We start from the raw sequence: 21,967 nt of genomic DNA, 5'->3' as shown, positions 1-21,967 counted from the left end.
AATTAGGCAAATAGGTTTAGGCAGCACATTGAGGTCTTTATTTATTTATTTATTTATTTATTTATTTTTTAATATATTTTATTGATTTTTTACAGAGAGGAAGGGAGAGGGATAGAGAGTTAGAAACATCGATGAGAGAGAAACATTGATCAGTTGCCTCCTGCACATCCCCCACCGGGGATGTGCCCGCAACCCAGGTACATGCCCTTGATCGGAATCGAACCTGGGACCCTTCATTCCGCAGGCCGACGCTCTATCCACTGAGCCAAACCGGTTTCGGCCACATTGAGGTCTTATATGAAAAGTATGTTCTCTATGTTACACTGTTTGGTTGTATTTGTAGTGAGTGTAATTTAGGATATTCATCCTTCTTATGCTGATCTCAGATCCTCCAGCTAGACACAGTCTCCATAAAACACAGACATATACAGAAATCATCCTTTTGGTAAAATGAGGTGACTGAAGAAAAATTTTTGCATTGTGACACCATTAGGGCTGGAATATAGCCTAAGGAGAGAAAGAAAAAAAAAGTTATACGAAAATGTCCTTACTGAATGTCTCCCTCCCCAATTTTTTTCTTAATATATTTTTATTGATTTCAGAGAGGAAGGGAGAGGGAGAGAGTGATAGAAACATCAATGAGGAGAGAGAATCATTGCTTGGCTGCCTCCTGCATGCCCACACTGGAGATTGAGCCCACAACCTGGGCATGTTCCCTGACCAGGAATCCCAGGAATCAAACTATGACCTCCTGGTTCATAGGTCAATGCTCAACTACTGAGACAAGCAGGTCAGGCACACTCCCTTCCCCAATTTTGGTAATAATAATGATAGTAGATATTTGCATGCATGCATGGTTGCCTTGCCATTGTAATATGCCACTTAGCTATCTCCTGGGATTTTATAGTACTGATTTCTAGAACATTGATGATCTGAAATGAAGTCTATTCTAATCAATGGTGTTTTGATATCCGATATTTCCTATAAGGTTAAGGCCATCTTGTTTGCATTAGGTATAAATTCAGTGTTCCTATCCAAAATGGTCAGCTGGCACTTGAAAACCAAGTTCATTCCATTTCCAAGACTTGTTCTTCTGCACTTGGTGCCTCATATGTAAGCACTAGCAAGAGCTGTTGGGCTCTTCCCACTGGCACACCAACCCAGCTCTTCACATGACGGGTGTGCACAGACTGGAGTGCTAAAGACTCATGGAAACCAGAGAGCCTTATGAATTACAGGCCTCATCACCACATGCAAGTCACTGTTTTGGAGGCTACAGATTTGTAGAAGAACTTGAATCAAGATGCACACACGCCTGGCAGGTGTGGCTCAGTGGTTGACCCAGGAGGTCACAGTTCCATTCCCAGTCAGGGCACATGCCTGGGTTTGGGGTTCTATTCCCTAGTAGGGGGCGTGCCAGAGGCAGCCGATCAATTATTCTCTCTCATCATTGATGTTTCTATCTCTCTCTCTCCCTCTCCCTCTCCTTTCCTCTCTGAAATCAATAAAAATAGATTTTTAAAAAAATAAATAAATGAAAAAGAGGCACACATTAATAGGATGTTGCTATAGCTTAAACTTATTTGGATATATATAAATATCCAAGTAAAGCAACATCATATATATATATATATATATATATATATATCCAGAAGTGAATGTATACACACACTTTGAATAATTATAAAGGCAGTGTTTATTAAAATACATTTCATTTTCTAAAATTGACCTGTCAGCTGTTAAAGTGTGTGTATACATTTTTGGGGGACACTGTATAGATTCTCATTTCTGGAACTGCAAGAATATTACATTTTAGAACCTGGCCAAGGTGCACCAAAAGCACAGACATAGGCTACCACCAGACACGATTTATTTTCAGAAAAGAATGAGAATTCGTAAGACATAAGCGAGAGGTTTCACTATCCCTCTAGCGAGTAAGCAAGGACCCGCTGGACCTGTGTTTCGGTTTTGAATGTAGGAAAGGAAGGGCCTTAACACCCCCATGTCGCCTCTTGAAAGCTCCTGACTCCAATCCCCCCTTCCAAAGGCCAGCTCCGGATTTACAATCGCAGAGCAGATGAATGAATGAAGTGGGGGATGGGGCGGCGAGAGGCCACGCTGTTGCCTATTCAGCCGCTGAAAAATAAGACGACTTACCAAGAACGTTTCCATCCCGGCCAAATGTTGAACCCCTCTATCATTCGCTGCCTCAGTCTGTGCGAGAAATCAATTTCCACTCAACCTTCCCCTCCGCTCTCGGGGTCCAGAGGAAGACAGAGCGGGAGGGCAAAAGACTCCCGAGGTGCTCTTTATGCCCATCCTGGCTCCCAGGGTGAGCCCAGGGAGGGAGAGAGGGATGGTCCCCCAGGAGGGTCCGGGATGGCCAGCGGGGCCCATTTCACAGCCCAAACACAAATCCCCCACCGGGAGGATCAACCCCAGCCGCTCAGTCCCACCAGCAATGCCGTAAGGGACGTAGTGTTTCAAAGAGGAAAGGAAAGGAAGGTCCCGAATAGAGAGGGAGAGGGAGAGAGACACTTGGGATTTGGGTTTGGAGAAGGGATGGGGCCGTGGAGAGGGGAGGGAGCAGGAATCAGGATCTTACCCGACCGAGCTGGCAGGCGAGTGTTCCTGCAAGGGGCTGGGGGTGGGGGGGGAGCAGGGATGCGAAAATGGCAAAAGAATGCGTCCTGCTGCCCAGCCGTTCCCAGCGCGCTCTCCCCCCGGTGACCGTGCGGGAATCGGAGGGGGCGCGGGAGGCTCACCTCGCCGCCTGCCACCTGCTCCCCGGGGGACGGGCCCCAGAACCGCCAAAGCTCTCTCTTCTCAATCAATCTGGTGCTGAGGTTTCAGATATGAGTCAATGGCTCTGAGTCTCGGGCTGCAGGATTCGCCGTGAAATCAGGACCTCGGAGAGCTCCCGCCGCTGCCGCAGCCGCCAGCGCTGCAGCCCCTGCGCTTCTATCCACCGAGTGGGGTCCCCTTGCCTGAGCCTTGGGCGCAGCGCCCCCGACTGCACTCGGCCTCAGCGGCATCTTCAGCCCTTCGACACCCGCCTCCCCCCAAATGCTGAGGATCTGGTCATGCTAAAGTGATCACAGTGGCTCATGTGGGGGGACAGGGAGGAGGGGGAGAGCGGCCGTGCTGGGCTATACTACGCTTCCCACAGTTGCTGGGTCTGGGAGGGTTTAAGGGAAATCCTAGGGAAATGTGCTGGTGGAAGACGATTAATCGTAATCATGAGGCTCCCGACGCAGGTAACTCTTAGAGCCCTGAGAGAGGGGAGCTCAGAGCAGGATTTCGGAGGCAGTGCCCTCTCGCATTCTCATTGGATCCTTCCCAGCAGCCTCAGTCACTCTTGCTGCTCTCTCTACCCAGATGCCTACAGCCTCGCTCACTAGTTCTCTCTCTAGCTCCTTGTCTTCAGCACAGCTTTTGACTCTCTTTTGCAGATTTCCCTGTATTCCAGCTCCTGTTCTCTGGGGTTACAGGACTTAGATTTTTCTCCACTCTGTGGGGAGGTGGAGTCTGAATTTTCATTTTGGCTGCCTAAAGATCATCCCATTAGAAGCCCCTTTCCGCCACCACAGCTCCCCCACCCCCAAACTAAAAGGCACCTCCTCCACATTTTTCTCCCCTTCCTTGGGGGTTCTTGGCTCTCCGGGTAGCGGGTTTTGACTTGGTTACATGCCACCGGGAAAGCGCTGATTATTTCAAAGTTCCACCAGCCTGCAGCTCGTCACCGTACCTTGCTTCGAGAGATCATGGAATGTCTGTGTGAATTCTGGAGATATTTGTTCTCCCTGTCACCGTGCTTCCGGCGATTTCCTCTGGTAAGTCCTCCTCTTTACGCATTATTAGAGACCCACTGCTGCTGTTATTTTTAATAAGCCATGTTTGTGTAAAAAAGTGCCATCATTAAACGCATTTCTGTGACTTTCAGAACTCAGAGATGTATGTGACCGTGTTTCCTTACTGTGTTAGTTGCTGCTGTGCTAAGGTACAGCCCATGTAGCGAACCACACCATCATCTTCTGCACTCTGTATTTATTTCGGCCCTCCCTCATTTATATTACAGGCTGTAGGAAGCCTTAACCATCCCTCTCCACCTCCCATCAAGGCTCCGGGGCACACATTCTCATACCATTCTGGAGGGTTACATTTTCTGCGTATCTAAGAGTGAGCCTAAGAGAGACCTTCTGACAGTCGCAAGGTCTGGGAGAGATCACTGGTCCCCCGTCATCAGAAGGTTGTTCATGTCAGTATGTGTTCATTGCAGCCAGTTACCTGACTGGGGGGGGGGGGGGGGGGGGGAGGGGGGGCGGAGGACCATGCAAAGTGTGTGTGTCTGTGGGGTTTGCAGGGCACTGAAGTCCCTGCATGAGAAGGAGTGTGTGTTTTCAGTGCCTCATTGGTGTGTTCCTCACAACACCCCACATCACACATGGACACGTTATTCCGGGCACTGTCCTCCCATCCGGCCGTCCTACTGGGAGGCACCTTTCCGATTCTGTGAATGCAGCCGGGGGATGGCTCATTGGACCCGGAGTGCTCATTTCAGAGGGAGCGCGCTGTGCAAAGACTGCGTTGATGATCTTGGTTCTAAGACATTGAAAATCAGGGACAGACTTTACGTGAAAAATGTAATTGCCTCCCTCCATACTTGTGCCACCCCAAGGCTCATTTTTTAAATAAGTATGTTCATATGTCAGCGTGTGTTTTTCTTTCCTTTTCTTTTGTGGGATTAACTGACAGTTCTGACTATCATTAAATACCACCCCTGCATGCATCAGTACTTGCTGATGAACACTGAGGTTTAGGGGCTTTCTCTGACCACCCCCCCACAACCCCCCTCCCCCCATAAGAACAAGTTTCTGCAACATTTCTCTTCATTGGGGTGGATGGAGCTGAGAGCCTATTATTCAAGATTTTTTTTTATTTCTTCTTCCCTTTTTTCCTTTTCCTATTTTAAAAAAAAAATTCTCAGAAAGAACTATTCCCCTCTCACCGGTGGCTGACGCGACAACCCAAGTCATGCTTTTTAAATGCCAAAGCCGTTTTAGCCCCCACACCTAAGTGCTCCAGCTGCAGCCCAGCCCATCCCCCAGGCTCCGGCTCCAAGGGCTTCCCCCCTGGGTTCCCCCAGCGAGCGGGGCTGGGACTGGTCCGCACCCCGAGGCGCCCCCACCCGCCCCTAGTTCCACCTAGTCTCTCTCCGGGTCTGGTTGCCCCGCCTGACAAGTGCCAGGGGCGTCTGTGACTTCAGTTGGAGAAACCAGGGTTGAGCCTAATTCACTACATCCAGCCTCCTCCTCGGAGCTCTGCTGATGCGCAGGGGTAGAGGGAGGGGGCCCCAACTTTCAGCGCAGCCAGACCTTCTCTTCTCCAGCTGGTCTCCTCCTGAAAGACTCAGGCGTCCGGGTTTAGGTGAGTGCGCTGGGCCAGATGGTAACCTGACTCTCAGTCTTGGGGAGGGGGGATGCGCATCGCAGAAGCTCCCGCAGCCTAAGACGCTTTATTTAACCAGACTAGCAACAGGCGACCCTGCCCGCAGGCTCTCTGCAGCTCCTGGCGGGAGTCGCCGGAGCCACCTGGGCGAGGGGAGCGCCGGGGACCAGGTGCCCGGGTGACCGGCTGGCCCTGGTCTCGGTGCGGGGTGTGGGAGGGACCCGCGCCGGGAGGGACTGCGCGGGGCGCTGGGACCCGCCGGCACAGGCTGTGCCCTTAGCCCTGCGGCGATCGGCCGCCCGCTGTGGGCACCGGCAGCCCCGGAGCCAGGGGCGCACAGGAGGGGGGTTGGGGTCAACCCGGCTGAATGCTCCCTTCCCAGCCTTCCTCCCACCGCACCGGAGCCAAATCCTCTTTGCTGGGCCGGAGGGCAGGCTTGGGGGCTGGAGCATCTCTTATCAACGCCTTCTGCGCCCGTGTTAATGATTGAGTTAATTGTTAATGAGCTGCCCTAAGACTAATTCCTGAGGGCTCTCAGCCTCTGCCTGCCTGGTGGAACCCCAGTCGCCACCTGCCTCCCACGGGATCAGCTGGTTTGGGGGGGCTAAGTGACTTCTCAGGCTCAGGCTTAAAGTGTTGCTGACCCACCCTCCCTCCTCCCCCCTCCCCTTCTCTAACGGGCAGGGACCTGCTGGGCGGTGGGATGGGGGAGTTGATTTCAACTTGCAGCTGGAGCTTGGGCTGTGAGGTTGAAGTTCAAGGCCAGGAGTGAGGGGTGGGAGGCATTGTATGCTGCCTGCTTTCCGGTTGGGCTTTATGTGCATGTTTCCCCTCTGGGGGGGAAGGGGGCGGGGGCAGCTGGGACTGGCGCCTTCTCAGTGTCCAGCCCAGAGGGGGTGGCGCTCTCTGGCCGCTGGGCATCTCCAGCTCGGCATCCAAGCGGTGGCTCAGAGTTTCCAGCTCAGATGGCTAGCCTCCTGGTTGCCCAGAGTTGAAGCAGAGACCATTTCACTTTGCACCAACCAGGTCGAGAACGCGGGGAGCCTTGTAGAGCAGGGACCACCTCCTAGCGGGAACCCTGCTGGGCAAAGCTGGGGGCTCTGCCTCCTGAGATGAGGTGCCTGGTTCCAGCCCTGTGAGCCGCCCACCCGAGGCTGGGGAAGAGGAGGAGGTGGCCAGGGTTGCTAAAGAGCCCTCCTAGTGCTTGCACATATTCTAGCCACTCCAGTGTCTGTAAGCCAAGAGGACAGCGCCAGGGTGTAGCACGGTCACAGCTGGGAAGGAAGGCGGATGAGCCAGGGCTGGGGGACCTGTTCCTTGGTGTGGCTTATAGATGTGTCTGTCCTCATGCAGTGAAGCAGGTAAGGACCCGTTGCCTACATTTTTCTTGACAATCACAGAACCTGTGCCTGACCCATTCGGTGATCATTTTTTTTTCCTCTGCTTTGAGCGATGGAATACAGTCTGTGCATTTTCAGATGGTTCGGCAATGATGCATAACTTGGTGGTGGTTTCACATCCAGGAACTGTCTGAACTCCATGTACGTGTTTCGCGTGCAGGCAGTCATTTAAATGTTCAACTGGCATGCATTGAGATATTTAACCATGTTATGAAAATCGTAAACTGGGCCAAGGTGAGAGGGAAAAAATGGGGAGGGGGTGGTGATAGAGAGTTAGAGGGAGGGATGCCTAACCCCAATGAAGAATTGCAAGATGATAGAACCGGAAGTGCCAGAAAACAGTGCTTGTTGTTAAGGTCACAGACCTTAATACATAAAGGATGCTTGGAGAACTATCAAGGGCATCTGGAACTAGTAGTTTAATTCTGACTACTTCATGGGAGTGAATATGTCATGTTATTATTTTTTTAATTTAGAAAATTCTGGAAGTGGGGTTGGTTGGGTGGTCAAATAGGATGAGAAGAGTTTGTTCGCCCTGTGGCAATGTTATCTCTGACCCCAGTGTAAACATCTTTGGGCTCAGGAATCCATTTGGAAACTGAAAAGTGAAATCTGAACAAATTTTTTAAATAATGCCAAATCTCCCATAAATAAAGCTTTTTTTAAAATTCCAGGTTTTGTAGGTGTATCATTTCAGCAGCCAATTGATACCATATCCAAAAAGAAAGTCAATTAAAATGACCAAACAAATTTTGAATGTTTTAGTAAGTTTTGCTATTATTATGGATATTGTTTTGTTATGTTGTGCTTACACATTGAAGGATTCTGGAGTCCCCACACTGTGAAGCCAAAAATATTAATAAGACACAATCCTAGAATTATTCCTTTTACCTATAACACTTTCTATTCTTGAAGAAATTGTATTCTTTAAGAGTTTCTCTGGGAATATGTTTAGTACTTACATTTATTGACATAGATGCTTGATCAATACATTTTCTGCTTATAAGGCTCACTGATAACATCTTGAGGAAATATGAAAGATAATTGCAACTTTGGGTCATAAAATTGCAAAGTTTTAGTGCTTTTTGTTTGTTTGACCCAAGAGGTAGTTTCTTCTTCCCTGGAGAAAGCAATTTATCAATGAAATCCAATTCCTCAATTCTTTTGCATTTGGCCTCTGGAATTGTATTATAGTGAGTGTGTGTGCGTGTGTGTGTGTGTGTGTGTGTGTGTCTATGTTTGTGTATCTCCATTTTTGGGTGGGTGGAGAAGGGACTTATTTTAAACCTACATTGCTTTAATCATGTTTTCCAAATGAAATGGACAAGATATAATATTTGATTGATTTCATTTATCACTTGATCAGATAACATGTGACTCCTTCTCATGAGATATTTTCTTTTAATAAACTCAACTCTATAATGGCAATGTACATTTTTATAAAATACAGGATATCTTGATTTCTTTATGCAAAATTATTGGTATATTACAGTTAAGTAACTGAAACCTAAGTTGGAAGAAACCATTGGAACTCTTATTTAAGAGTGTGTGTGTAAGCACATGTGTATGTATTATGCACACACATGCAAATTAGCCTTACTCCTAGGCGTGTATGTTCTGTGAATAAAAATGGAATCTCTTTTCAGAAGATTGCCCTGTATGTTTCTCTCTGCAAGTGCAAAGAACTCAACTGGCAGGACTTCAAAATTTTGATGGTCCAGCTTCCTATATTTCGTGTTATTTTTTTTCATATTATCTCTAGAATGATCAGTTACTGACTAGAATAAGTGCCTAAAATTTTAGTAATTTAGAAAACTGGATATTGGTATTAAAAGTTCAGACACAAACACAAATGTAATACCAATCTGTGCAAGTTTAGCACAAAGTTATCTTTTATTTAAAAACATCTCCAAAGTATTTGGATATGATGATGACTTACGATTACTGAGGTACTCTTTGAAGATTGTTAACATTTTTCTCGTTGCTTCCTAGTAGTGGGTTATTATGAGAAGTAGAGTGAGATGGAGCTGGGATCCCTCCCCCAAGTTCATTTCTAGTTCTAGCTCATTAATGTGCTCCTAGTGAGGGTTCTTGGCCACTTTTCATGCACTCTCCTCATTTCCCACCTGGGGGAAAACAAACTCTACTCTATAAATATTCTTGTAGATAAAAATGACATGAGATGAGGATGCTTTAAAAAGGCAATCATTATGAAAACAAAACATATTCTGAAAAAGATATCATTTTCGTTTGATTTATTTTTGTCTTTTTGGGTAAAATTCTCTTTCAACGCAAGAGATAATGTTGACTCAACTTTTTTTTTAAAATTAAATATTAGTATTTTTTAAAATTAAATATTAGTAATCCAATATTCTTTATCTCTGATGTCATGGTGTCTAATAAGTTTAAATAATATTCCTTTTGTTTGGATATTGCGTAGCTGAAGATTAATACGCTCCTCAAGGCACATTAGTTCTTATTTACATTATATTTACCTTGTCTTGAATGGAGTTCTGGGAGAAGAGTCACTCTTACAGAGATTGTTGCTCTGGCTTGACTTCTCAGTGTCATTGAGTAAAAGGAAAGTCTGTTTTCTTAGCAAATTTATATTATTAACCCGATGATCTCTACCAGTTCAATTGCAAACAAGATAAACATATTCTTATGTAACAACTTTCAATGGTTGAACTCCCTTCCCTTCCCTTCCCTTCCCTTCCCTTCCCTTCCCTTCCCTGCCCTTCCCTTCCCTTCCCATGGATTCCAAACATCTTTTACAAAGTATATTCAGCTTACCAGAGTTAATTAGGTGACATCTGGCATCATTGGTGTTTTAATTTAGCAACTACTTGGGTAATTTCATTGAGATATTTAGGAGTGTAATTTTGACCTGCTCCCCACACATTACTAGATGCTTTTATGATTATAGTGTTTATATTTCATAAGTTCCAAAGGAGAACAAAACCCCCAAGTAATTTGTGTATGAATATTATTGGTTGCTAATGGATAATCTTGATTCTTAAGAGAAAAGGGATAGTTTAATAGTGTGTATTCTCTTCTAGAGTCTAGAAATGATTCCTGAAGATGAAATTTCATCATGAACACTAATGGCCTTACTACTGAAAAAGCATCTGGAAGTTCTGGCCTAACTTTTTTTTTTTTTCGTGGTGATATCAAATAACCACTCTAACCATTTATACTGGTCATCAAATATCCTCATCAATAACATTTTTGGGTTTTTATCACTATCATCTCAAGGTATATTTGATGAGTCATGAAGAATATTTATATCCAATTACTCATGTTCAGGCCTATCCGGTTACGATGTCTCCGAAGATAATTAGTTCATAAGCTGTGAATCCATACTCCTATGGTTAATGTTTTAAATAATGTGTTTGTGCAAACAGCTCTGAGGTATTTCTCAATTTTGTATTCATGCAAACAAGTCATGAATAACTAGCTGATACTCTAATAATGGAAATAAACCTAGTTATGATTTTCTAACCTATTTCCCCCCAAGATTGAAAGATATGACTAATAAATTTTTAATGAACTGAGTGGATTATTACAATTTTATCATGAAATAGTTTTTGTTGATTTTTAAAATGTTTATTTTCAAACAAGAAAGTATAAATTCAGATGTGGAAAAATGACATGCAGTCTAATAAGTTAAGGAATCTTACAGATTCTCATTCTATAGTCATTGCTAAATTCATAATTTCTTTACATTTTTTATTTTTATTAAGTTTAGAGTTGTCAGTGCAATTTATCCTCAAAGTGACCTATTTTGGCTTATGATTAATTTTAGGAGTATTTGTTTTTTATTCCTAAACCCTAATTTATTGAGATGTGGATGCCTTTAAAAGCACCCAAAGCATAACACATTTTCTTTAATAGCTAATAAAGCAGCTACCATCTTATAGTTCCAGAAAATTAAATCTATAAAATACAAATTTATTGATTAAATTAATAAATATGTTAATGTTACCTTCAAATGCATTGTAGCTCTCTGCTCTATAAGAATTATTGTCTCATAATGGTGTGTTTCATTTCCATTCCATTATGGATTTATTGTGAAAGAAGGCTTAATAGATAGACTTATTCTTCTTGATTTCTGTGAATATAAGCCAGTCTCCTCAGGATTGAGCTGTTTTTTATGAACTTTTCTGGAGTCTTTCATTTTGTTAATTTTAAAAGCTATCTCCAGACAATTGCACTATTAAAAAACAATCTAGCCTTGGGAAGACTTGAGCTGAGTCAACATGCATTTGAGATTTTCAGTGTCAAATAGTGGCTAGTATATAAACACACTGCTACTCTATAGATTCATTCAACACCCACTCTCACAACCAAAAATTATTTTTTTAAAAATATGTCAAGTGAGTTTTTTTCTTTGCTTATTCCCTTCACCTTTTCCACCAGCCCCCAACCCGCCTCTCCTATGACAACTGTCAGTCTGTTCTCTCTCTCTCTGAGTCTGTTTCTATTTTGTTAGTTTATTTTGTTCAAGAGATCCCACATATGAGTGAAGTCAGCACAATACAATCTACAGATGATGTATTATAGAATTATACACCTATATAATTTTATTAACCATTGTCACCCCAATAAATTCAATAAAAGATAAAATAAAGTATATCAAGTGATAACCACAAATATAGGCCAGTTTGGGGAAAATGATTCTGTCAAATTAAAGAATAAATTTAAAATCTGAATCATGGCTTCACTCAAGTATCATATTATACATATGTTTGCAGGATGCTTATAATGAATGGGTGCTTTACAGTTCATAATATCCTTGATATGCACGTTTTTTAAGATTCAAGTTTTTTGTTACTGCTGTTAGATATGCAATTTAGTACTGTGAGCAGAAGCTCCTTCTGTTGTAGTTAAAGTAAATATAGAAGAAAAGTTAATCCCGTCAGGGAGTTCCTGGGGTTCACAACATATTTAAGTGGCTTTCATGTCTTTAGTGAGGCAATATTTCTGATGGTTTGAAACATCAGCCCTGTAAATCTATGGATAGAGATGGTGGAAAAGTCTTTTTTAGGAGTGAATACCTCTGAAAAAATACTAAACACAATATAAATTTTTAGAAGACAATTGCTAAAGGTTGAATAAGTCATGCTCTAAAGTTGTAAAAAATGTGTTTTAAGGTAATTAACCCATATATTTCTCAACCTTTTCTTTTATAACACCAACCATATTAACATATAGACTAAGTCTATCTTACTTAAAACATTTATATTGAATGCCTCTACCTAAGTTTACAGTAATAGACTTTCTGATTATTTCTTTAGACCTGTCACTAATCTACAATGACAGAGTTACAGTACATTTTATAAACGTGATAAGTCATACTTTTTAAGATTATACTTTGGAATAATATGGGAGAATATTAAGGTTTCCAAAAGAGAATAAAAAGAACTTGCCAGTTATCAATTAACTAAGCAACAAGTGGAAAGTATATTTTTTGTTCCCAATGACTAATTTTACTCTGAATGAAGTTGTTAAAAACAACAACAATTTTTGTGAATTTTAAATTCAGAATTTCCTTGAATAAACAATTAAGATGGAAGCTGAGTTTTCTGGATTTGTAAGATATACTCTTTTTTACTTATAGAAAGTTTCTACCTGTCGTTCACAATCGCCCCAACTCAGCACTTTCATTCTTCAAATGGGAACTAAGAGAATGGAATTCAGTTGACTCTGGGAATTGAAACTTAAAGTTAAGAGCTAAGAAAAAGGGGATCCTGAACAATTTCTAAAGGGACAGTCTACATGCTTTTAAAAATTCATCTTAAGCCCAGCCAGTGTGGCTCACTGGTTGAATGTTGACCTATGAATCAGGAGGTCAAGGTTCAATTCCTGGTCAGGGCACATGCCAGGGTTGCAGGCTCCATCCCCAGTAGGGGGCATGCAGGAGGCAGCCAATCAATGCGCCTCTGTCATCATTGATGTTTCTATCTCTTCCTCTCTGTTTCTCTCTGAAATCAATAAAAAATATTTTAAGAAAATTCATCTTAAAACATTTTTTTAAAAAACAAAGGTACTTGTTTTAAGCATCTTTCTCACCTTTGGGCTCATAGGTCAAGTATTTACAACCCACCTCTCCAGCACACACACATTTTTGCAATACATCACTCCTTATTTGAGTCCTTTTAGATCCAAGTCAGATTATTGACATTTTCAAGGTAGAGCTGTCTCTATATTTGGGCTAACACTAATTATGTTTGACTAGCAACAGAACTATGGGGAAATATAACTTGTAGCATCCTAGTTTCCTCTTAGAGTGAACTGAATCGAGTTTTCATTTGGGCCTTCTACCTATCCATAAAATGCAGACATGCGAACACATCTCTCGTTTAACCAATTTGAAAGACAAAACGACAAATTGTGATCATACAGAGATCGGCCAACGTGAATATGAAAGATCACTCAGGTCTCTCTTCTTTTTAAAATGCATCCTTGGCAGCTGTTATTTAAGGAAGTCATGTCTTATATAGAGTAAGATTCAGAAACACCAATATAGACTGCGGTTATTAACTATTAAAATATTTATTTCTCATCAATATTGAGTCAGTAAAATAAACACAAGTTTAATCTATCTTTACTGATTCTTTCATCACAAAAATGATAAACATTTGACATCCTTTACTATCTTTTAGATACAGACTTTCAGATATCTAAGCTGAAAGTGGAAATTTAATTGCTCAGGATTTGAAACTACACAATTAGTAACTATTGACTGAAAATTTATCTATTACCAAAGTTTGGTCTCCGATAAGTCCTATAATGCCGATTCTCATAATTATTGTTTAGAAGGTAATTTCTGACAAGTTCAGACAACATGATTTTTTAAAATTGTGTACATGATATGCTGGGTATAGCTGATGTTAAATAGTCTCTATATGTCAGACATGGTAATGTCCCATTTATTCTTTCTTATAATATCCTTCAAAATCTGGCTGGTTCTTTTTATATAAAAACACTCTTCAAGAATGTACATTAGGTTTATCCTGTAGGTGTATTTTCCTTCTGAAATGTAGTTCTTGATCATTTAAGTTCTGTGTGACTTTTTGAGTTTTGAAGACTGTTTGGGTTATGTTAGAAGTTAAAGTAATATTGACAAGAGCGGCCCTTGAAAATATCAAATGTTTTCAGAATTGTGTGTTGGATAAAGAATGGGGAAGTCAGGTGCTTATTGTTAAAAAAAAAAGTTTAGAAGAGCTGGATTATATTACTGACACCAGTCAATGCAAGACTAACATGTGAAATCATGGGCCCTTCCAGCATCTCTAGCAACTGGGAAAGATGTTCTAGGCATCATTGCTAAAGAGTCTTCCTCTAGTTAGAAGCACGCAATGTTCCACCATCTTTCTTCGGAGGTGGTGCAGAGGCCTTGGAGAGTGGCAGGTGGAGACTTACCTCCTTGACCTTCGGTTGGCTTGCTTGTGGTAGATCACCTCCTTTTGTTATTTTTAGTTCCTATGGGTTAATATCCACCTCGAGTCCTTTTGAATGTGGTAGCATGTAAATTATTAAAATAACTGTAGACTGGATGGGTTTCCATTCATGAATCTTCCGGAGTTTCTCACTATGTTACAATCACCCTCTTTAACACCTCTGTTGGTTGACCAAATTATGAAGGACTTGCTGGCAGGTGTTATGTTTTAGTAACCCTGTGACCTGCTAATGGTTAACACACTCTTGTGTACACAGTCCCTATGGAACATGCACTGAGTTGACGTCCTTCCCTCTACATGTTATGTGCTGTTTCATTTTATCTGCTTACACCAGCAACAGATTATCATTCTATTAATCTGTTAGTAATGCATTACTTTTGTACTTTCTCACTGTCCTTCCTTATTTTTTTTTAAAAAAAGAACTGAGCTGCCTTGTTTTAAATTACATTCTATAGGTTAAGACTGGCCTTAGAAGTGAAGCTCTCTAGTCATTTAACTGCTAAACCTGTATTCCAGAAGGCCTTTCTGGTTATTTATTTTAGCTGATCAGGCAATACCGAGCCTCTGAATTACAGCTTTAAGTGGTTTCCATCTTAATGAGGGTTTCTTATTCCTCTGAGGAGGATATACTGCAATGGAACTAATCTCAGGCTTGATCCTGCCAATACAATCTTGTCCTACCGCTAAAGAGGAAGTTAAGTGCTACTACCTAATGGCAGGACTGATTAGGAAAAATTAAGAGAAGGGGAGCTCCATTCCTCAGTTCCGTCCCTCACATCGGGGAAATTGCTCTTAAAAATCTCCAAACTCGGGCTTAGCTGGTTTGGCTCAGTGGATAGAGCGTTGGCCCATGGACTGAAGGATCCCGGGTTCTATTCTGGTCAAGGGCATGTACCTCGGTTGCGGGCTCAATCCCCGGCCCTGGTCCGTGGTGCAAGGTGCAGGAAGCAACCAATTGATAAGTCTCTCTCTACTCACTGTTTCTCTCTCTCTCTCTCTCTCTTCCCCTCCTTTCCACTCTCTCTAAAATTAAATGGAAAAATAGTCTCAATTGAAGATTAATTTTAAAAAAAGGGGGTGGGGGATAGCCAAACTCAGAGTCACCTGGGTTCTCTTTACCATTTAAATACAAACTGTCTCAGTGTTTCAACTTATGGGGCCATATCACAAAATACCTTCGTAAGGTTCAAATCGTACTTACTTCCAGTTCATAAGGAAAGTGGTCAGAGGCTGAAGCATAAAGTCCAGATGCAGGATGTTTTGCATAGTATGTTTAGATTACAAGATCTAATTTTAAAGTAAAATATGAGGAATGCTTCAAAAAACTTATTTGTGACTATGACTACCAAAATAGTGAAACAAAAGACAGTTTAAAATAAAGATGAAAATAATTTACATACAGGAATAGAATGGAAATAATATTGACAGACTTGAATGTTAGACTCAAAACCATAAAAATCCTGGACGAAAACGTCGGCAGGACATTTCTCAGAGCAATATTTTTTTCTGATATATCACCCTGGGCAAGGGAAAACAATATGGAGTTTCCTCAACAAATTAAAAGTGGAACTGCTGTATGACCCAGCGCTTCCACTTCTGGGAACATATTCAGAAAAAACCTGAAACACTAATTCGAAAGAATAAATGCACCCCTATGTTCACGGCAGTGTTATTTATAGCCAAGGTTTGGAAGCAACCCAAGTGCCCATCCGTAAATAAGTGGATAAAAAAGCAGTGGTACATTTCACACTGGAAACTGACTTGGCCATTAACATAAGGAAATCTTACCAGCATGGATGGCCCAGAAGAGCAGTATGCTAAGTGAAATAAGTCAGTCAGAGGAAGACAAGTACCATATGAGCTCACTCATATGTGGAATCTTTTTTTTTTTTAAATATATTTTATTGAGTTTTTACAGGGAGGAAGGGAGAGAGATAGAGAGCCAGAAACATCGATGGGAGAGAAACATCGATTAGCTGCCTCCTGCACACCCCCTACTGGGGATGTGCCCGCAACCCAGGTACATGCCCTTGACCGGAATTGAACCCGGGACCTTTCAGTCCGCAGGCCGACGCTCTATCCACTGAGCCAAACCGGTTTCGGCCATATGTGGAATCTTATAAACAACAACAAAATGGCAAACAAAATAGAAACAGACTCAGAGATACAGAGAACAGACTCACAGCTGTCAGAGGAGAGTTGGAGAGGGGCAGAGGGAAAAAGGTGAAGGGATGAAGCAAACACAGCAACCAACCTCATAAACACAGACAACCTTATGGTGATGACCAGTTGGAAAGGAAGGTAGGGGCAGGTAAAAGAGGGTAAAGGTAGGATCAGTAGAGACAGAGACTTGACTTGCTGTGGTGAATACACAGTACACTATGCGGATGATGTATTACAGAATTGTACACCTGAAACCTATGTAATTTTGCTAACAAATGTTGCCCCAATACATTCAATAAAAAATAAAGAAGTGAATAAATAAATAAATAAATAGAACACACACATAACAACAACAACAACAACAACAACAAAACCATAAAGATAAACCTAATGTTAACACCTTTAGGTAGTTTCCCCAAACGTATTTTAAGAAAAATCACTCCATCTTCCTATATGTTAAGATGAGGGAATGAGGACCACGAAACCTCTTCAGCACATGTGGTGAAGGAAAGAATTAAAAACAGTGGTTCTGGGTAATTATATATGGAAAAATTGCAGAATTTGAGAAGAGGACCTGTCGTTCCCCACTTTTTCTGTAATGCTCTGTGTCTTACAGACTCATGTCCTTGAGCAGAGCTGTGTTCAATTTAATGATTTAAACTCAAAGGGTTGGGTGTATAATTATGATTTTGCACCAGTAGGAAGCATGCTTTGAAACGTTCCTAACGTCTCTACCACATACGAGGCCCTATTCTTGCTGCTTCACATAGGGAAATATAACATTTTTTGTCACAGGGATTCAATGGTGCGAGTTTGAATATATTTGATCAGCAGAATAAAAATGTGTGTTTAACACAGATAGGAAATATTTGTTAGTCACAGGGGGATTATACCGTTCCTTTATGCATAATAATAATAATTCTTCGTTTATGAATGTAAGCGAAATGCATTGATTTTACGAAAAATGTCATAGCTCCCACATAAGAAAAATACTATGTAAAAATATCTATTTGCTCCATCAGAATTGGAAATTATGAGTTGAGTCACTTGACAGTGCCTCCATTTAGACAAATAATTGATAGAGACCCAGCACCTCCCAACCCCTATTTCAAAATGTTTCTATTACGTGATTTTATTTTTTTTATAATAAATCATTTTTAAAATGTATTCACTTGGAAGGCTTCCTAAGTTGTTTACAAAGATGGCATTCTTCAATGACCACAGTGAAATAGCTCATGTGATTGGGGCAACTCATAGAGTGTGTGGGTATTAGTTCTTTCAATTGTGTGGTGGGTAAGACTGTGGCTATCATGACCTTGGCCATGCACATTGTATTTCTGTTTTGACATTCTTTATAGTTGCAAAATTATTGCTGTATACCTCTCATCAATAAATGGTTTAGGATTAAATTATGAATTATAGGGCTATAACTAGAAAGCAAATTAAAGCCATCAATTGCCTTATCCAAACACCAGAGAAATATGACAGCTATAATTAAAATATTTACCTAATACTGGGCATTTTGATTGCTTTCTAAAGAGATTTTGCTGACTAGGAAACTTTTACAACCCAAACTTTCTCATTAGTAGAATTTACATACTGCTCAGTTCTGTGTGCTATAAATAATAATGTTGGAAAAATTGGTGAAGAGAGAAAGTAGACTTGAATTCAGATTATTTGTAGGATTTTTTTGTGTGGTGTCTAGACATTGCATCAGCTGCTTCATGTGTAGTTGCTTTGCTCTGCCACCCTGGGATCATGCCTCTTGTTACTTTATTTTTGAATGTTCCTAAAATTAATATATATGGTTTCACAGTTTACATATAACCTGCATTGTCTTAGGTTCTGTGTGTATGTGAACTTTGTAGGTATGCCTACTTATCTCATGAATAATACATAGAGGCACAGTGAAGTCTTTTAAAGATCCTAAACATAATTTAACTATGATTCTGTTTAAATAATCAGGAAGGTTTGTTTCTAATGGGATAATGGGAAAAATAGCTGAGCCAACACACACCTCTACTCTCCCCCCTGCACACACCCATCCATTCCTTTCTTTATCTGTATAGAGAGATAGGTAGACACACACATACTCACATATATAAACATTTATTTATTTATTCCTAAACCCATAGTTTTAGTCCATCCAATTTCATCCACGTTATGAAAATAACGACCTAAATATCTTTAATTCATTTGCAAGAATTGTCCTAACATAACTAAATAATCAAGTACACTTAGCATTAAAATTTATAACAAATTATAATATAATTAAACATTCATTATTTATAAAGTGCTCAACGTTATAAAACATTTATAAGCAGGAAAAAATAAGAAAAGAATTGTGAGTCCGGACTTTTCCTTGTGGCTTTGTAGGGCTTCACGATCTACTGCAGACACTGGCATGAGGAGCCCCTTGTGACTCGTGCCTTCCTTCCCAACACACTCACAGGGACACGGGGGCGACAGGGACACAGCTGTGACAGATCACAGTTATTTGAGTTTCCTTGGTCACTTTTGCAATGGTCAGTTTAAAGCAATGCTATTAGATTTATTTTTATTTTATTTATTTATTTTTTAAAATTCTTTATTAGTTAAGGTATTACAAATGTGTCCTCATCCCCCCCCCCATTAAACCCCCATCCTCCTCCCACCACTCATGCTCTCATCCCCCTGTTGTCCATGTCCATTGGTTTGGCTTATATGCATGCATACAAGTCCTTTGGTTGATCTCTTCCCCTTACCCCCTCGCTCGCCTACTTTCCCTCTGGGGATTAATAGTCTGATCGCTGTTTCTCTGTCTTTGGATTTGTCCCTGTTCATCAGTCTATGTTGTTCTCTATATTCCACAAATGAGTGAGATCATGAGGTATTTATCTTTCTCTGACTGGCCTATTTCACTTAGCATAATGCTCTCCAGTTCCATCTACACAATGAAATACTACGCTGCGGTAAAAAAGAAGGAACTCTTGCCTTTTGCAACAGCATGGATGGAACTAGATTTTTTTTAAAAAAATGCATCAGCCTCCTCCACAGCTTCATGCTGGAAAGCACGCTGCGGGCGCTCACTGACGGCCTGTGTGTTTCGTCTAGGTGTTGAGGGCAAGCTAAGAGGATGAAGGCGCCAAGTGCCCAGAGGAAGCATGGTATGGCGCAGCGGAGCCGGTGCTGAAGTGCTCTCTCTGATGGCTCTATGGGAGTGGATAGCCCTGAGTCTGCATTGCTGGGTGTTCGCCGTTGCTGCCGTCTCCGACCAGCATGCCACAAGCCCCTTCGACTGGCTCCTGTATGACAAGGGACCCTTCCATCGCTCACAGGAATACACTGATTTTGTGGACCGAAGCCGGCAGGGATTTAGCACAAGATACAAGATATACAGGTACTGGGGGGCAAGGGCAGGCCGGTGCAGAGCTCTCTGCCTGGGAGGCTGTGTGTGAGTGGGTTTCTCTAAGGGAGAGTTTTCAAGGGGAGAGGGTTGTCATCAGGAAGGTTCTTATTGACCATTCGCCTCTGTCATGTTTTTGTTATTTAAACACACACTGAGTGGCCAGATGATGATGACCACCCCATCAGTACTTCATTGACTCTTCCAACAATACTGAATATTGAAAACGTCCTAAGCAAATGCTCTCAAGGTTTTATTATTATTTACATAACTAATTCAGTTCATTGTTCTGATGGGGTGGTCATCATAATCTGGCCACTAAGTGTATTTCTCATCGACGTAACGTATTCCAGGAAAACGTGATAAGGGTGACCCCTTGTGGGTCCCTTTCAGATTCTAGAATCCTTCTGTGCCTTCAGGTCAATGCCACTGAACTTAGAGGCTGAGTTCATCATCGTAAACACCGTTCAGTGAATTTTCTCGAATGGTGTTTTCCTTTCTACTTATGCTACGCTGTGTTGTTACGTTTTCTGAGCTTCAATGGAAATGGTGTCTTGTACTAGTCATTGAGAAGTTGAGTCCATTCATACTATGGCAATGGCGGGAATGGCAATGGAATAGAAGGAAAAAGATAAACAGAACATGATAGCAAAGGCCGAGAAAGAAGAAGGGATTGAGATATATAGGCTTTAACTTTTACTGCTCTTCTATGTTTAACTCTAAATAGTTACACAAAAGAAGCTGTATGTGAAATCCAACAGACTTCCTGCCCTCAAGCCCAATGAACCCATTAAATAGAGGATACACAAGTGCGCCTGAGTCTATGCCATAGAAAATGTTTTATGAAAGTTTTGATTGGCTCATTTCTTTGAGATAGAAGCTTACGATTCCCAGTGATTGTTTGAACGTTCATAGAGAAGCAAAACTTAGCTTTGCATTTGTGTGTCTATATCTAAATATGAGATATATATGTTTTATTTTATGTTGTATCTGTGCACCAGAGGGCACTTTGCTTCTGGTCTGTATGTGGTCTTTATAGCCTTGGAAATGTATAAATTCTATCAGCAATGCCTACTAGTATTTACTTAAAAAGACTGAAGGTACTGAACTAGTTCCATGAAACATCACAGAATTACTGTGTGTGTGTGTGTGTGTGTGTGTGTGTGTGTCTAGTTAGAAATCCCTAGTCCAGGAAGCCAGAGCATGGTCACAAGTCTACAAAAAAGACTTACTTTATTTTTAAAAGTAAAATGACAAACATTAAAGATGTTCTGAAATGCAATCAGTATAATATGATTCCAGTTGTATTCCTTTTCATGTGTGTGTTGGTTAAGCCTGCTTTCCTTCACAGATTGTGTGAAATGACTTGAGTTGAAAGTGGTGAGAATGTCTTCTATGTCAGCATTCTGCAGGAGGGTTTTAACAGTCTGTCAATCAAACTGGTGCACGCTTGTCTCCACAATCTATTGGCATCTCTATTGGGAGGTCGGAGGTGTCTTGTGTGTGGTTGTTGGAGTTTGGCCCATCTGTTGATTGATTGTGAGTTGCAAACAAGGGTTGGCATGTTTTAGAGCAGCGGTTCTCAACCTGTGGGTCGAGACCCCTTTGGGGGTCGAACGACCCTTTCACACGGGTCACCAAAGACCATTGGAAAACACATATATAATTACCTATTGTTTTTGTGATTAATCACTATGCTTTAATGATGTTCAATTTGTAACAATGAAAATACATCCTGCCTATCAGATATTTACATGACGATTCATAACAGTAGCAAAATTACAGTTATGAAGTAGCAACGAAAATAATTTTATGGTTGGGGGTCACCACAACATGAGGAACTGTATTAAAGGGTCGCAGCATTAGGAAGGTTGAGAAACCACTGTTTTAGAGGTTCTAGGCTGAATGTATGAGAGGCATCAAAATTATTTGGATTGCCACAGTGAAAGCTAATGGAAAACAGCACCTTGGGGTTGGTTTTTAAGGCTGGTATATTCCACTTAGAATTCATGGAACTCTATTCCTAACAACCTTCATTAGTCCTATACTTCTCAACTTTCTGATATCTTTATCTTTGTCGCTTGAATAAGCATGTATGGAAGTTATCT

The 21,967-nt window shown here is 41.4% G+C and overlaps 1 protein-coding gene and 1 long non-coding RNA gene across 5 annotated transcripts in view; one reads left to right on the top strand and one right to left on the bottom strand.

The window, feature by feature from the left end:
* The window catches only part of BRINP3 (BMP/retinoic acid inducible neural specific 3), a 227,914-nt gene that overhangs the window by 59,022 nt on the left and 146,925 nt on the right, over positions 1-21,967 (top strand). Inside the window, exons 1-2 of one of the 4 annotated variants that reach the window (XM_070401314.1) lie at positions 3,402-3,833; positions 19,568-19,853. In XM_070401314.1, the coding sequence (XP_070257415.1) occupies positions 19,618-19,853 (236 nt within the window). In that variant the 5' untranslated portion in view covers positions 3,402-3,833; positions 19,568-19,617. Of the gene's footprint in view, positions 1-3,401; positions 3,834-5,275; positions 5,428-6,562; positions 6,810-19,567; positions 19,854-21,967 lie in introns of those variants that run through there. The other 3 variants (XM_070401316.1, XM_070401315.1, XM_070401317.1) reach the window with 3 other exon arrangements.
* Positions 105-3,049, bottom strand: LOC138999120 (uncharacterized). The gene is made up of 3 exons (XR_011469329.1): positions 2,766-3,049; positions 2,158-2,214; positions 105-507 (listed from the first exon to the last, which is right to left on the bottom strand). It is a non-coding gene; the product is annotated as an uncharacterized lncRNA (long non-coding RNA).

The sequence above is a fragment of the Myotis yumanensis genome, unplaced genomic scaffold, assembly GCF_028538775.1.
Source record: "Myotis yumanensis isolate MYYU_CA2020_CCGP unplaced genomic scaffold, mMyoYum1.0.hap1 SCAF_22, whole genome shotgun sequence".
Classification (NCBI taxonomy): domain Eukaryota; kingdom Metazoa; phylum Chordata; class Mammalia; order Chiroptera; family Vespertilionidae; genus Myotis; species Myotis yumanensis.
Note: the sequence above shows the minus strand (reverse complement) of the source record. Positions and strands in the feature narration are given on the sequence as shown.